General features: G+C 37.4%; 1 protein-coding gene across 7 annotated transcripts in view; it reads right to left on the reverse strand.

Moving 5' to 3' along the window:
* The window catches only part of dnmt3aa (DNA (cytosine-5-)-methyltransferase 3 alpha a), a 47,744-nt gene that overhangs the window by 13,855 nt on the left and 16,023 nt on the right, over positions 1–17,866 (reverse strand). For 5 of the 7 annotated variants that reach the window (XM_026340918.1, XM_026340917.1, XM_026340914.1 and 2 more), the window contains exons 4-6: positions 11,567–11,690; positions 11,274–11,311; positions 11,051–11,167 (exon numbers count right to left, since the gene is read on the reverse strand). The exons of 1 other annotated variant lie outside the window; for it this stretch is intronic. In XM_026340918.1, the coding sequence (XP_026196703.1) occupies positions 11,051–11,167; positions 11,274–11,311; positions 11,567–11,690 (279 nt within the window). Of the gene's footprint in view, positions 1–11,050; positions 11,168–11,273; positions 11,312–11,566; positions 11,691–14,278; positions 14,455–17,866 lie in introns of those variants that run through there. One more of the 7 variants, XM_026340919.1, reaches the window with a different exon arrangement.

Consider the following 17,866-nt stretch of genomic DNA (forward strand, 5'->3'; position numbering starts at 1 on the left):
CTGTTTGTTCCAGCTCTTACAGAGATAGATACAGCCAACAGTTAGTGACTACTATTATTTATTTAAAGAATATAATCTGTTTATTTTCTGTTATGAATGAACATAATAAATGTTTTTCTGGTACAGGTGTCTCTTGATTTTATACCAACAACAAACCACAATAAGTAATAAAGTCTCATCCAGGTTACTGAAACCAGCATTAGAAGTTTAATGTGATGCACATAACATACCCAGGATACTAGTACACTGCCAGTTTCTGAACAATCTTATCAGCTACGAACTTTTCTCACACTGTTGCACATGTGATTTTGTCATTGATCATTTCTGGCTGTCCCTCATGTTTAATCATACTATAATATGCTCATCTATCATGATCTTTTTGTTTTACTCTTGTTGGTCTTACAGGCAAACACTGCACTTCAAGGAGGTCCAATAACTGATGTTTTATGTGGGTCTTTTCCAGCTGATGTGGTGACTGCTCTAGATCAAGGCCTTAGTGCCCCCGAGCCGTAGGAACAATCCTTTAATTGTTCCTCTAAACAGGAAGTGAGTGGGGAGAAAGGGTGCGGCGAGGAGGGAGTTCAGTGGGTTCAACTCAGGAAGGAGAGAGGACGAGAAGACAAAGAGCAAGAGAGTAAATAGGATTATATTATAAAAACGAGGAATACAATACACACACAAAGGAATTGGAACGTGTTTGATGGGAGACAAAGAAAGAGAAGATACAGAAAGATAGATTTTCAAGTTAAGTTACATGTAAGTTTTTCTACTGTACAACACAACTGCTACATCACAGCAGCAATTTAACCTTAATTTTTTTATATTAAGTCTCAGGTTTATAAAATGTTTTCTCTTAGCAAAGAAAGCATGAGCTAACTTTGTTTTATGTTCATAAGCTTACTCAAACCTGCAACAACAAATTTTTTATTTAAGTCCAAGTCCAGTTTTCTGTCTCCACCAACTCCTGAGGGAAATGTCTGCTTTTAGCTGCTACGACTATGTTTGCCAGTTAGTTGCTAACTGCTGCTGCTTGAAGTACACAGTGGGAATTTAGAGCATTTACACTAAAAAACAACTGCCTGCTGCTGTGCAAAATGCTACAAGAGAAACGAAACAGTAAATGTGCAGATCATAAAACCAAAACAATGAGCTGAAAGTTGCACTAATGATCAGAGCTGAGTGAAACTGATGATATTTTTCAGTGGGGTTTAGTATGTCTGACTCTTTCCGCTGTATTCCACTGAATCATTTTATCCTTTGCTTTTAGAAATATCTACTGGAGCACCATTAAAGTTTATTTGGTATTATGCTAGCAACAGTACAACAGCAGTGATTTAACCTGCAGTTTAGCAAAGTTTCTAAAAGCTTTTTTAATCCCTACTACATGTTTCTGTGATGAAATGTCAAATTCTTATGTAAATCACTTTTTTTGTCCAACATATGGCACCGACAATTACTTGGAGTAATTGCTGAATGCTTCAGTAAAAGTAAAATTACCCTCCAAAAAATACTCCAAGATTCCATAGACCTAAATGTCAGCAAAGGCGTGAAACAAACTTGTTTTATGACATGTCATCCAAATATGTCTAAAGGCGGAAGACTTTACAGCTGTTTGAAAGAGTCACACTCAAAGGCAAAAGCGAATGTAGAGACGCCAAGATGCAAAAATCAACACAATATGACCGTCAAGCTTTTTTTGGAAGGTTTTACGCAGAAACAGCTTCAAAAGAAAAACTGATTTAATAATAACCGTGACCTCACTGATTTCTACACTGCAACAAGTTCACTGTGGCCCAGATGTAAAATCCCACGAGCGTTTCCATGACCTAAAAACATTCTTCTTTTTTGGGTTTTAACACTCCAGCTGATAACCACAGTGTAATGTAAAAAATGAGTGAAACAACTTGTGGGAAAAAGACTCCTGCTGGAGAATGTAACAGGAGGCGAAAGGCGGAGGAACGACAGCATAAATTCAAGGGTAGGAGACAGTAAAAGTGCGAGTGCTGGGTTGTGACAGTAGCTCTCTCCACGGTTTGACCTCGAGGTGAGAAGGTCCCTCTTCCTCAGCTCCTGTTGACCTCTAACCTCATAAAGCCCTAATCAGCCTGTTACACAGATCACAGACAGACCACACGCACAAACACACACACACTGTATAGGAAACTCTGCATGTTGTCAGCGGCCTCTTAAACAAATGACATGCTTGAACAAAACATCTGTATTTTCACTTCCCATGGGAAAAGTATGAGTGTGTCTCAAATCTAAATGAAGGGAACCTGCCCTATTATATTCTTATTATTATTTGCTATGGGTGTACTAGTAGTGACTGATCTGCATCACAGTTTTCTGTAGTATTTACAGTATCTGCCTCGCTGCTGTTGTTGTGAATTAAACTTTTTAATCTCCGTCAGCATCTGGACTAGATCATCTTATTAGAAGACTTGAAAACCGACTCATGTTGCTGAAATCCTGCTCACCGGATGAAACTGTGTTTGTTGCCTGGCAACATGAGCTGATGGAGCCGTCCATCATGAAGCGCCGCTGCTTTCAATGAGTCACTGATGACAGGCAGGTTTTAATTCATCAAACGACAGTCAAAGAGGGTCCTCAGAATAAAAAAACCTGGCTGCTCTAGTTCATTACCATTCCCCAGGTAATTGGGTGACGGCACAACATTGTTGTTAACAAAGTTCAACACATTTCAACCCATTAAATTTTAAACGTTATGTTTGCTGCTTGTTGAAGCTTCTCAACAGCTAAATGTGAAGCAGACGATCTGATACAGACGACCAAGTAATTATAGGACAGAAAAAATTATCGATGTATTAAAATGTCTGATCACACAAAAATAAAAGACATATATATGTTTAAATACTGTATATACTGTACTAATATAAGTCATTCACTAAAGCCATTCATCTCTCTCATCAATGACTCAATTTTGGATGCGTTATAATAAATCGATATGAGGTCAGAGTCTGCAGGTCAGAGTCTGCAGATGATCTTTAAACTGAACAACGCATTCTTGTAATTACACATATTGGGACATTAAAGTGTAGTGAAACTTTTTTCAGTGTACCTGAACCTCAGTTGAGTTTGTGCTCGTAAAATCTTCGGTAAAAATGAAAACTAAAATAATTGATACTTGCTTTAAATTATATTTGTTTGCACAACAAGTTCTGACTTAATTTGGAAATAAAAGCAGTTTTTGTGCATCATCATCATCATGAAAACAACCTTATCAAACCGCATAACATGTTCAGGATGTTTCCATCTCATTGACAGAAACAAGATAAATTCACACAAAACAAAAATTCACCATTCATTATAAGGTAAAACTGGTGATGTTGAGCTGTGAAACACTGAAGGTGTCACAGTGTGAATGTGACCTATAGAACTGAACGGAACTATTGTCAAGACGTTGAAGCGTGCAGATGTTCTGGAGCTGGCAGCAGCCTGTACGACCCCATGTGAGGACAAATAAAGGCAGGACGAGGCAGGACAGAGGTTGTAACACTGTGAGTTACAACTTTGAACTCTGACAAGCCCCTTGGCCTGGTCAGTGTTTTCACTCTTAGTGCCACCCCCTTGACCTCCGACCCCTCACCCTATGACCTAATGAATGAGCTATTTCTTAAGCCACACCTCCTTTACGAGCATGACCGACCGTGACCAGGGGATGAACCCGACATTGCTCAACACACACACACACAGACAAACTTTCCCAGTGTTGACAGGCAATCCGCTGAGAAATTACTCCTCCATTAGTCAATGTTTAGTAACATTCAGATGCATTTTCAACCAGTGGGAAAAGATTTAAGTGGTGATATGTAGGGTTCTAGTGAGAAAAAATGACATGTTAGGCTAAAATTGATCAGACAATCTCTGTCTGATGGCTAAAATCGTAAAAAAGTTGGTGATTTAATATTGGTTTCTAATTATTAACACATATACAAATATACATATACGGCCTAGATTTTTCTTTAAACAACACACAAACACAAATGATAAAAAGTCATGAATGTAGCTCCTGAGTTATAAGCTTATACAGTATATTCTGGCATGTTATTTATTTATTTATGTATGTGAACCAACCCTGAAAGGGGACCTACAAGCCCAAACACATTAGAGACTATTTGAATACTTTTCTAGCTTGTAGAAGAGCAGCAAAGACTTCAAACTGTTAATTCAAGACCTCACTCTGCCACTTTACAACTAAACTGAGGTCTAATTACTCTCTCCTTAGTATGTTTCACTTCCTTTGGCATTAATCTACTAGCAAAAAAGAAATACACAACACTTTACTTCTTCTAACAAAAAAAAAACTGTTTGCAAGTGAAAATATATTTGACATGAAATAACAGAAAGAGCTTGTTTCATTTCCTCTTAGAAAAAAACGTACATTTCTTCACATACACAGACACAGTGGCATACTGCAACATGTGCACACATGGGATGGAAAAAAAATGTAATCACTTACAGACCGGACATAGCAACTCTGCAACTGCAACCCTTCCACTCTGGTTCTCTTTCTCTCTGTCATTTTCTTGATCTGTCTCTTTTGCACCTCCTCCACCCTTCTCACTTACTCCTACACCTTCCTCTCTGTGTGTCTCCTCAGCTTTACTTGAGCCCTCAAGTCTTCTTTACCCTTTTCCTCTGTGCTGATTGGCCAGCAGCGAGGTATGTGATTTACTGTCTCCTTCACCAAACAGATGTTTAGGTAAACGTCCACAACACACACTCACGCGGCGTAGAGCTATGTCTGGTTTCCTCTAGGAGGTTTAAGGGTGACGACACAAACAAACACACACGTTTGAATCTAGGATATGTGTGTATGTGCAGTAAGCTCAATTTAAAATTAACTTAAAAAGAAATCCACAACAAGCAACTACACAAAACTCTGACATAATACTGCCTTTATAAATTGGTCTCCTAATCTTAATTGTAATTTAATTTGAAAGCATAATTTCATGATTTCATGATCAAAATTTGTTCTGGTTTTCCTTCAAAACAACTTAGCACTCTTAGCTCCTGCTCCAAACTGCATTTGTGCTCTGAGATTTACTGTTACCTGCACAGACTTGCATTCAGGCTGCTGCTGTGTCCTTGCAAAACTTCTGTTTTGAGGGAAAGCATGACAAGATTGGAACACCGAATCATGAAATTATACTTTCACATGGAAAAACTCAGCTCTTGAATTAAGATATGAACTAATTTCCACAAAAAAACAACAAAAGTGTAATATTGCAGAAGTTCAACTGTTGTTGTAATTACTGTATTACTGTAGGTAATTTCTATCTATTAATAGAATATAAGTTTAATATGCACTGTTTTTAACTATGACAATGCCTGACTGGAAAAAGATCTGGTTATTTAGCTGATAAATTTTCTACTTTCTTCACCAGCTAGTTGCTAAATCTCTGTCTCTGCACACTGGTGATGTGCACGTATCATACACTAAGTTTATGAGAGCTATTTCTAAAAACAGCAGCTGGAAACGGGATTGTTAAAATGACAGAAACGCAAAGTAAAAACTGAGCTTAAAAAGGCAGGAAGCCTGTATGGAGGTGATATTATTTTATATTTGAGGAAGCTTTTAGGAAATGATGTTGATCACACGTTCAGCTCTATGACGTTTGCATGACCTTTACTTGTTTGATAATTATTAGACACAACAAATAAATCTTCAAGGAAATAATAAACAGATAAATAAATAAAATATATTGTATCTACATTTCTATTACCTTAGTAAATTCAGGTTTGCTCTTTTTATGCAACGTGCATAATGTTTGTTACTAAAAACATCCAGGTCAATGTAAATGACAACTTAAAAATCATGGAACACGTACAAAGAGTAATACAGCTAATATGTGCCCTCGGCAACAACTTCATTAGCAGGACAAATTCATTTGTCACCATTAATCTGCTTTACAATGTGACATCATAGGGGTTAGGTTTAGGAAGAAATCGTGGTTTGGCATGCATTCATTGATTTGTTAAGTATCTATATCATGGAAATAAAAAACAAAAAAACAAGAAACAAACAATCTGGTGTTCTGTTGACCCATTCAGTCTCACTGACCTTCTTTTCATGACATCATCATCATCATCATCTGACATTCTCCTTCACTCCCAACATTAGTCCCAAACCCCAGAGGGATTTGCAGCGCTATGGCAAGTTGAGTAAATAAGGTGAGGCATGCACAAAGCTGAAAAGTTCACAGAGTGAGGAGAGACAAGTAAAGCTAAGCCACAGAGGGTATTAATGCCTTCTTGGATGATAGCGTACAGATACTTTACTGTGCAAAGAATAGATTTTTATTTGATCAAAGTAATTTATTATCTTTAAAATACAAGTTGTGCATACATAAAAACATTCTCCTGTCATCGCTGACAAAGTCAAATGGATACTGCTGGCGTATCAAAACAATTAGCTTTGCTAATGTTTCATGAGTCAATAAATGCATCCAACATAGTTGTTACGCCCCAAGAAAACACAATACATTATGGTTGCTAACAAGGAATTTCCACCGTGTAGCTTTAATTTTCATCCATCCATCTGTTATCTTTACTGCCTTTCCTGTTAAGGGTCATGTGGATGCTGCAGCCAGTCTCTGGACAGGTCACCAGTCTGTCATTCACACTCAGAGTCACAGCTACGATCACCATCTAACCTAAGTGCATGTTTATGGATGGTGGGACACACAGAAAGGCAGCCTAGAATATGCACTTTTGTTGTTAGGGGTTGTTGGGTTGTTAGAAGTCAAAACAAGCTCACAGCTAAAAGTGCCTGATGCATGTGACCTGCTTGATTCCATCAGCACATAATAAGGTTTCAGCAAGTAGGACACCTTCTAATTTATACAGTTCACTACACCCCTGCACAGTGTTTATGTTCTTGGGTGTAACTTTATACATGAAGTGAAAAGATGCCAGATTTTCTTTTTTCTTTTTTATCTTGAAATGGAAAAGAATTTGCAGAGTTTCCTTCAAACAGCACGGAAATGATATATTAATGGTGCTGTTAACAGCTGGCTGTAGTTCAACTTGACTGACTGAGAAAGCACACGCACACCTAAACACACACACAGAGGCAGAAACCTGGAACTGGTTAACCTCTGTCTCCGTCACTGATTTCTCCATGTTCCAGTTTCCCTTTGTTCACACCCTCAGTTTGTCAATGTCTGTCTCGTTTCTTTACATTTCAATTCTCTTTCCTTTAACTTCCTTTTCTCTGTCTTTATTTTCTTTTTAAATAATCTTTTCCATTACTTTACCTCCTCCTCACTCCACCGAATTCTCATTATATATTCTTCTTATATTACTGTATGTCATAGGTGGACGACTTAGATTTAGCTAATAATACTTCTGGTCTTTAGTGCGATTTTGTAGGGTCCTTATAGTACTTTTACAGTACTATAATAAAGGAATATCCTTCCTTTCCTTGATCATTTCTTTATCTCTTCCTCTAAATAAACACAAATTTAACAGAACTTATGATTCAGTCTCTATTTCACTACAGTTATGCAAAACACCCATCATGGATGGCTTTAGAGTAGGGGATGAGTCAGTACTCTTGGTGAGAAGATAGTGTTGACAGGAATTCACACATGCTTAACCTCTCTGTACCTCTCTCCATCTGCCACATGCACATGCAACCGTCTGAAAACAAGCTGGTATCAGTTTGACCAATTAGTTTGTGTGTGTTTACATATGCTTTAATTTTTTTGCTTCTTAACTAATGCAGCTCTGTTATTGGTTATGATTTTATCATTTTTTAAGCTTGTAGGAAGGTAAAAATGCTGCTATTATCCTTTTCAAATGCTGTCGTGTTGCTTTAGATGCCCATCAAACACTAACTACAACAGAACAAGTTCAAACATGAGAAACCGGAAACCGCGACTACACGTGGTTGAGCTGCCTGCTCGCTCCATCAACCTCTGTCCCTGTCTATTTCTCTGTCTCTCACACACACACACTCACTCTTTACTTTGCTTCTCACACTTCCCTCACATCTCCGGTGTTTCACTCAGCCTGTCTGTCAATCAGCCTGAATGACTTTCTCTCTCTCTTTCATGATATCCTGTCTCTTTCAGTCATTCGCTCAGTATTATGCCGTCTTCAAGAACACACTTGCATCTAGAACTCGCAGCCGCTCGGAGTTGCAGCACACCTACTGTAGCAGGAACATATTTTCTCCCTGAGAACAGTATGTTCTCAATTCAACTGGTACCAGATATTGTTTTACATATGAATTCATGTGATACAACTTTAATTTTTTTACTCAACATAGAAAACTGAAATGCTGTAAGGTCACTTGAGTGCAGCCCAACAAGCTGTAAACAGAACTTGGACAAAGCTCTGCAGACCTGAACATAACAACAACATACATACAGACATAACTTTTGTCGTGTGTCTGGGACTCAAGTGTATTAGCAGCTCTCAGTTGCCTGTATGTATAAGTGTTAATTGTTGTCTGTCTCGCCTTATGACGTCCCAACACAAAGACACACAACTGGGTGATATTGCATTAAGCAAGCAAATCATACATTATAATGTCCTGTATAGATGGAGAACAAATGTACAGACACACATAAACTTTATGCCAAAACAACCTGAGGAACCAAAAGAGCTTTGATGTGTCAAGTGTTAACATGTGTCTGTCATATCTGTCAACCAAGTTACAGCAAGAAATTACGACTCTTTAATCGTCTGATTTGAGATAGTGGCCATCATATTCGATAAATATATCATGAAGTATGAGCAAGAACTTGATTCTGATCGATCTCCACTACTGTCCAAACACTGTTGAGAACAAATCTGTGAGTCACACCACTGCACGTGGCGACAAGTTTCTTCCTCATGAATTTTTTTTTTTTTTTAACTCATCTGTTTTGCTGGTTCACACTAGTTTGCAAGTAGAAAATTTGCTTTTTCTCTGCTTGAAAAACTATAATCAGACAAAGAGGTGCTTGAACTTATCTGAAAGCAGTGCTAAAGTGCTAACATATAGAACTGGTTCACCTCAGGGCAATGGCAAAATCAACTAAAGGTCAAAACTCTTGGTAGACAAATATTATGTATGAGAGGCCTATTCAGCCACAGAAAGGGAAAGTCCCATTTTCACTTTCAACAGCACTTCACTGTGTCAAGTGTTGAGTAAATGTCAGTGTAAAAAAAGGCAATCGTACTGAAAGAACATGGTTCATCTTCTAGCAGCCAACTGTGTGTCTGTATGAGAGGAAGTCCACTCCCTTTCAGTGTAAACAAACACATGCTACAGAGCAAAGAAGAGGAGGAAGACTGCAAAACACAAGCATGCAATTTAAAGCAGAAGAAAACGTCAAACGACGAGTGGATGTTGAAATAAATAAACCGTTGCCAGGAGGCATTTTTTGGATGCCAGTGGTTTGGTGTGATGGTAATGTATTTACACTTTGACCCAAAGCAAGTAAATGTCTTTTTAAGGAAACAAATGTTGGTAAGATGTAATGACCTATTTATTGTTTGGGAATTAAATGTATAAATTCACAGTGCAAGCATTTTACAGAGCTTAAGTTAAAGTGCTTTTGTGCACATTGCAGGTAAATATGTTTCACTGTCAAGGTCAAACTACTGAGTATGTAGGTGATGATGGTGTTGAATGAAACTCAACAAAAAGATGTGAATGGATAGAAATGTTGGGAAAATTCACCATTTAGAAAAAATTAACACTTGCTTGTTTAGAAAATAACACTTTGACATGTGGCGAGTAGAAAATGAGAACCACAAACCACTACAGCCGCCCTTCATGAATGAAGTAGTAGCATGTATGTACGTACAATGTTTTCCAACAGACGGAAATCAGACACAAAAACATTTTTTTTTGCTTCTAAAGGCAAAAGAAAATATTTAAGACTTTAAAACTGCCGGTACCCTGACTGTCCTAGGTGTCTTGAAATATTTGGTTCAGTCAGCCAGCTCACATGGAATAGATTAGATTTAAATGTGGAATAGTAAGTATGTAAAGTTTTAATGTTTGAAACCTTAGCTCTGACCTGGTTATGAAAAAGTTCAGCAAAGCTTTCTTTGTAAAACAGACTCTGAGGTGGAGGTTGTTTCCTGTGTAACCGACCCGCACAAAACCCCAAAGACCCCTGTCCAGTGGAATAAGTACAAACTTAGTAGGCTTCTTCAAAATTCATAGATGCCACACAATGAACTTGAGTTTGTATTTTGTTGTATTTACTTCTATTCACTTTAAAATTTTGAAACTCAAACGTAATTACACTTACACTTCAATACAACTGTACGCTGCACTGACTATGTTTATGTGCTCTACAGTAGCTGGTCAATTTCAGTTGAACTCAATTTATTGATATATTGTAGGACCAAATCACAAAATTATCTCTAGGTGATTTAAATAGTAAGCCTAAGACCGGTTTCTCCTCTAAATTAGATGCTTTTGGAAGCATAGCCAACAGAAGATGCTCTGACCTGACTTGATTTAAAGAGGTATCACTCGGGTTACTTAAGTACATGTAAACACACTTGGACCATGTGAGTGCAGCAGTAGACTCAAGCAGAAGTTATTTTTTATTACTGCTCTCTCATTTTATTTGTAAAAATGAACAGAAACAAAACTTATTGAGTTAACAACCCTAAAACATGACATTACCATTTTTAGCGGCATCACCCCACTCTTTCTCTAAGCACAGTGCAATTTTTTGTGAAGTGACTTAATTTCTCCAGGGGAATTTCCCTTTAACTTGACTACTCATTACTGCAAAGAGCAAACCGCAAATATCACATTCGTATTCAGATGCTTACAGATATGTCAATCATACTTTTAGAGCATATAGGACAAAGATATTTCAAAATTAAATGTGATCAAGAGGGAAAAGTTCTTATCTGTTAAGTTTATATTAAGATTTTTATCAACTCAGACATATTTGTTCTGATTGAGGTGTTTACTTGAGACCTTCATATGCTAATTTATCTACAAATTCAAGCCTCCCTCCTACTGTAGCTATAAATTCACACAGACAGAGACCTGATTCTCTCCCACCTCCTTCTTCCAGCGGCTGAGCCATTCTTCTCTCTGTCTCCTGCTGATGTAGTACGGATCTCCAGCCTGGAAAGTCACTCTGGGGACAGGCCTCCTCCGCAGCCTTCCAGTCTCACCCTGCACACACATACGCAAACCTTCTTATTTACTTACTGCACTCTTAAATCTGTTTGTACTACTGTGTAAGAGAAGTTGGCTTAATTTTTCAGATGTAAATTCTCACCTCTCTGGGGGAGTCACAGTTTCTGTCATCTGGTTCGTCTGCAGGAGAAGAAAAGTTAGAGGAAACAGCCCATTTGTACAGATTTAACAAGAGATTTAATGACTAAGTAAAGTCATGGGTGTCATTACGATATTCCAGCATAGATATTTAAAGTTGAAATACTCTCAAACATTGCAATCTGGGGGCTGTTAAAATTAAAAAGTATCTAAAATGTCAGCAAGTTCCGTTTAATTCAAAGATTAAATATGTCTAAATTGTATTTGAAATTATAAGACTCTGTGTTACATCTGTACCTTTATTCCTGTCAGTTTGGTCTAGTTTCCGACGCCCGCGCTTCTTGCGAGGGGAGGGGGAGGGCTCTGGCTCCTCAGGTGGAGTTGGGGGGGCATTTGCACAGGGGTCAGAGGTCGCCATCTCCTGGGAAACAGAGCAAAGTCTATGTCTGAGAAAATTGCAACTCGCCCCTTGGGTAGACCCATCAAAGAACTCCACAAACAGTAATTGTACACACACGTACGGTCCTATACTCACATAAAACACATGCATACACACACAATCAAAGAGCTACTGCACTGCAAGCACATACTGTAGCTATTAAATAATAATGACATACTTTCTTTAACCCCATAGGGTAGTTGTTGTTGGACAGTAGTACTACTACACGGTTTCAGTGTCCCAGGACACTTCAAACTGACAAGAGTTGGTAGTCTACTCTTGTTAGTACAACACAGAGCAGGTACATCCAGCAGAGTATGTCTGCATAGGATCAGCGTAACAAATACCCCTCGCTCCCATTAACGCACACACACACTTATGAGATGAGAAGGCGAGTACTACTGATGTTGTTAACAGTGCAAAGGATTAGTGAACACATGTGGCGGGAGGCTTTGTGAAAAGATTACGTTTCATAACATTAGGTTAAATTAAAAACTAAGAAAAATAAAACTGTATTTAATAACACAGTGAAACAATCCTGTATCTAATTCAGTGGCTAATCCATTAGCCCGCTAACATTAATGATGTAAAACTCTCATGAGTCTGCTCTAAAAAGGCCAGTGGTGGCTTTTATGTGTGTGGATAGCCAACAGGCTAACTGATTTTATAGACACATGGTTAAAAAGTGAAGAGCAAGGGTGAATGTCAAGCTCAAAGGCTACACTAACACAGACTAGTGCTAACAAGCCCACAAAGGCTGTAATGAGCAGTGGCAGTAGCCTGTAAAAGGCAGAGAACAGAAAAGGTGACTAAATGGGCCCTGGGACAAAGTGGACTACAGTAGCACATATTTTTAACAGTGGGTACTCAAACAAAAACAGATTTTTGACACCTACGTAGTGGCTCAAAGGCTTTCTGTGACCAAAATATCCCACTCATTAACAGAAATGTAATATTTTCCACTAATGCTTATGTGAGTCAAGTTAACTGCAGTTGTTTTAAGCAAAATGTATCTAAACCGATTCTTATTTAGCTACAGTAAAATGTAAAGAGTAAAAATATTGAAATAACAGCTAAAGTTTTACTTTATCGGACACCTTGTTTTTCAAAGGCTTCTTGACGCAAATTGAGACTCATTGACACAACAAGATCCTCTAGACGGAAGATGTATCACTGTGCTGCACTTTTAGGAACTACAGCAGCATTATCTCCAACAAACAACAATATCTTTTAGCCAAATTATTCACAGACTTCGTGTTCATATAGTGACAACTGTCAGCGTAATTTGTCATTTTAACCAGATAAGTCAGCACTGACTAAAAATGAGAAGCTGAATGTTTTCTACACTGTTATTCACTAAATATAAATGGTGTCAGAGTTAAGGGCATTTTCTCAGCCTCAGTATCTGGAAGATTTACATTCACACAGTCTAATTTTTACTCTCCTGTGCAGAGAAGCTGGCTGTGAGGGAGAGCAACACTGCACAACAGCAGCTGAGATGGATAAAACAAATTAGAGCTCTGATTTAGATTTTTATTTCAGCCAGTACTGATCCTTTAAAATATGGCTGCATCTGTGCAGTTACTGGCTTTACAGTCCTAATGCAGACTGTTGCAGGCCTCATTTTGCATATAGATGAGTAATACAGGCCTTGTAAATGTCTTTGTGTTAGTTTCTTATTGACGTTGATAATGCACAGCTGAGGAATATTTCTTCTTTTTTAAATTTGCTTTAAGTTTAATAAAGTTTAAGTTTATTTGTTATAGTACAGTATGGATGTTGCTATGTATTTCTGGCAAATGAGGTTCTATGTGAGACGCAAGACAAAGTATAGTCTACAATTACTATCCAGTTTCATTTCAGAGTCAACCACAGATGATTTATCCATGAATTTAGTGTTTTTACTATAGAGAAGATAATTAATAATATCTCTCTAACAACACTCAGTTTCAAGTGTGTTTATCTGTAGAAATATCTAAAATGTCTTACTTAAATCTTTGGAAATAAGACTGCTTATGTGAGAAGTGACAACACATTAGCAAATGAATTGCTAAAATGAAAATGGAGTGAAAATGAAAATGTATTTCACACTACATATGTGAGCATGTCACACTACACTACATAAGTTGTACGAAACACAAAAGATACAGCACATTAAAATAAACAAATCAAAGCAATTAAATAAATTCAACAACTTAAATCAGTGTAAAACTTGCTATGGAAAATCAAGCATGTGCTTTGAAAAGTACAAACTGCGAAAACTTATTTACTGCAGTAAAGTAGCTCAAGTGAATTTTAAAACTGTGCACACAAAACAAAATCATAGTATAAATTAAAGCAGAAAAAAGTAAAGTCTCTTTAACATTTAATTAAAAAAACAGTGCATCAGTGTCTATCTTGTGCACATGTGATAGTATCATGTGCCCTTGATGTGAACACATAGCCTTAAGAAAATTAAAGCTGCATTAAGCATCTTTTATCATTAGGAGGCAAAAAGAGTCCTACAGTACAATGTATAGTGTAATATCAGCTCCTACAGCTAACTTTTAAGCAAACAACTGACTACTTACACATTCAGCAGAAACAGAGGAATCTGGACTTGCAGTCATCTTTTTGGTCACATGCCGCATGTAAATTAAATTCAGACTTGGTTTGCTCCACAGACTCTTGGGTGTCTTTGGATTGCTATATGTTTGACGTTCTTCAGCCACGTCGCCTGTCCGCCATTTACTGCTAAAAAGGAAGTGTGCAGTCAGCTTTTGCGAGATGAGTGTACACTTCCTTTGCTAAAATCAGGTGCATTGGTTTGGTTTATTGTGGGCTGCTATGACCTAAGTGTGCCTGCTGGTTGCAGACTACTGGACTGATTCACATTTTTAAAAATAAAAAATATTGCTTAATGCAGCTTTAAAAGATGTACTAAGAGACTTACTGCACATATATGAACAAACATTTCCAATAAACAAGCTGCCTGTGCATCAGGCATTTTTCAGACACGGTATTCATATAAACACACAAAGGACCTGCTTCACACACACCTGTGGTTCATGTGTGTGTTTTCAAAAACGTCTAGCTGACCTGCACTTCCTCTTATCTTTGAGCTTGAATGACAGACAGTGTGGAAAGTACCAGACTTTACAGCTGAAGCTGAGCTGTGTGCACAGCCCAATCCAACAAAGGGAAGTTTTTAGGTTGGATGAAACTTTAATGATGCCCAGGGGGAGGGATGGGGGTAGAAAACAGGATGTAGCAAACAATAAAACAATAGTGTGCCAAAAATAATTAAATTAGCAGACCGTATATAGTAAATAAATGCATGATTATTGGGTTTTAATTCACACAAACAAAGTATAAATGAAAAACTGTGATGTTGTGTTATTTACTGTAGCAGATATAGACACACATACACTGTGTCCAAAGCAGAGTAAACATGTATTGTAGCCGATCATCAGTGTGACAGATGGAGGTAACACATATGTACAGAAATATGTGCACAGCAGGCCCTTTTTTATTCCAGTTATTATAAATAGTTTGCATCAGTAGCTGTGAATCCATCAAGATTGTGCTTTGGACATAGCATGATGTAGAAAACTGTCCAAACATAACAGGTTGAGGAAAAAGAGCAATTCATTTCATTCAGTTCTTCATTATCATCCTGAAGACTTCTTATTTCTCTTCCTATTATCTACTTTCCTGCTTCAGTTTTGCTAGCTAACAGTTCTTATTACTGAAGATAGCTGCCGTTGGCTAAAGGAGCTATCCCTTGTTGCTAGATTGAGATGGAAATTACGTTTCTAAACAAGTTATTTCTCAAAATCAAATATAAGCAAATGGCAAGTTCTTAAGCATTTATCAAAAGGTAATCATTGCTGATGATTTTCATTAGTATCAGCTTGTGTAGTTTACAGTGGCATTATTATCTTTAAATAACAATTAACATACCTGCAATACATGTAGCAAATTCAAACATAAAACTGTATTTGATTTAGTTTTTGGTGTTGAATTCTTACCCGTGTCAAACAGCTTCAACAAACACTGATTAAAACCTTCATAAAGCGAGGATTTATTGTGAAAACTTTGTTTGGTTGTGTTTTACACAATGTGTTATTAATGTTTAAGAGACAAAGAGGACAAAAGATTCAGAAGAAAAACATAAAAGAAAACCAAAGATTGTATTTTGACATTGCTGGTTGAATCTCAATCATCAACATTCCCCCTTCACCCCAAAAGGCAATGTGAGTGTTGATGATATGATATGAATTTTTATTCAGCTTTATTTAATATCATTTACAGCTAGATACAAGTATTGAGAGTATCATAATGTTTTGAAGTAAATTCAAGGCAAAACCTAATTGTAAATAATGTATTTCTTCCTTTAGTTTCCCCATGAGCGGGTGAAATGTATGTTCACTTACATGAACATTTGGTTATTGGCTAAAACCTTGCTGCATGAAGAAGCTTCTCCCTGTTTGTTTCTTTGTAAATCAACAGACTGTCGATTTAGAAACAAAATGTTTCTGTACACTTTTCACAATTCATCCTGCTGTTATCATCATGAATTAGTGCATCAATTAATAGAAGCAGCTATGCCAGCCAAGCCACGACACTACCTTCACCATGTGTCACAGATGAGCATGTGTGGTTGGGACTGTGAGCAGATTCTTTGTTCCTGCAAACTTTGGTCTGTCCATCACTTTGGTAGAGGTTAACCTTCTCATCAGTCCATATAAAAATTTTTTCCATCTCTGTACATTTCCCTGTTTAACCTGGCTTTCTGATTCTTTCTGCTGATTTGTATCTTATGGCCTCTGTATTTGTGCTCATTCGTGCTCAAGTCTTCTTCCAATGGTGGATACCTTCACCATGCTCTGTGGGAATTGTTGGTGTTATATATGATTGTTGTTTTGGGGTTGTCTTCACATTCTCACAGTGCTTCAACATCAACTGTTTGTGCTCAGAACACCAGTAGTTTATGTCTTTTCCAAGTTGTTGTGCGGGTTATTTCCAGTGTCTGTCCAAGGCCTATAATTAATTTTTCCCTATTAATGGTTCAACATTGGAGAAGGCACCAGTCTGATACAAAAGGTGCTATGTTTTATGTTGTTTAACATGTCTAAGGGCAAAACTATTAAATAAAAGCGGTCATATTTTTCTTCCGATTTTAAATCTAAATGTCCACAGTGTACAGCAAAATCAAATAAATGGCCTTGACATAATTGGCTAATTAACATCATTGTTTAGTAATGTTTGGCTTTTACATGGAAAATGGCACTGCTCACTGTAATTAGTCAGGTGTAGCATGTTTGCAATGTCAACTCTTCATTGTACCTGCCTTAAATAAAAGCACTAACTTAGTATTATTATTAGTCAAAACTCAGATTAAAGTCTTAGCTACAAGAACCAAGAAAGTATGTTTGTTGAATGTGACACATGCCAGATTCTGCAAATACAAACCCATCTCGTCAATTCCTCTTTTCCCGTTATAGTTAAGGCACAAAACAAAACACCAAAAGAAGCCACGCTAAGCTTCATTCAAAGCAAACCAGAATGCTGCTGATCATGTCAGGCTTGGTCTGATCTATTCTAACTTAATCGTTAGAATAATTATAGTTTATGCTTCATCCTAGTTATTAGTGTGCATGAAAACTTTTATTATTCACAACGGTCGACATCTCAACTGCCTGTGGCTGTGAGGGGATTGTCATGTAAACCACTGTGTATATTTTGGGAAAAGTGCCAGTATGTCATCTTAGTCCTACTGTACTTCAAACTATTCAGAGGTATTTAGGCAGAGGCCACAAGCGCAACACACACATGCTTACAAACGCACCAGCTGCTCCACACATGGGGCAGAAAAAGACAGACACAGCGAAGAAAGGAGGGAGGGGAAAAAGGAAGAGGTTGAAACCTGCTAACTACAGCCAGAAGAAATAAAAAGCAACGAGTGTCACAGAAAAAGAAAAAAAAAAGATGGAGGCTTGTCATTACCGTAATAATATGTGTGAGTACAGGCAAGTATATGTGATATAAATGAAATTCAAAACAATATAGACTATTACTACGACTACAGCCCTAATATAGTTACATCTAGTACTGCAGCAAAAAGGCAGCAACTATAATGCTTGTGTCACTACCTGTAGTACTAAAACTAATACTAC

Source organism: Anabas testudineus, chromosome 24 (assembly GCF_900324465.2).
Source record: "Anabas testudineus chromosome 24, fAnaTes1.2, whole genome shotgun sequence".
In the NCBI taxonomy this organism is placed as follows: domain Eukaryota; kingdom Metazoa; phylum Chordata; class Actinopteri; order Anabantiformes; family Anabantidae; genus Anabas; species Anabas testudineus.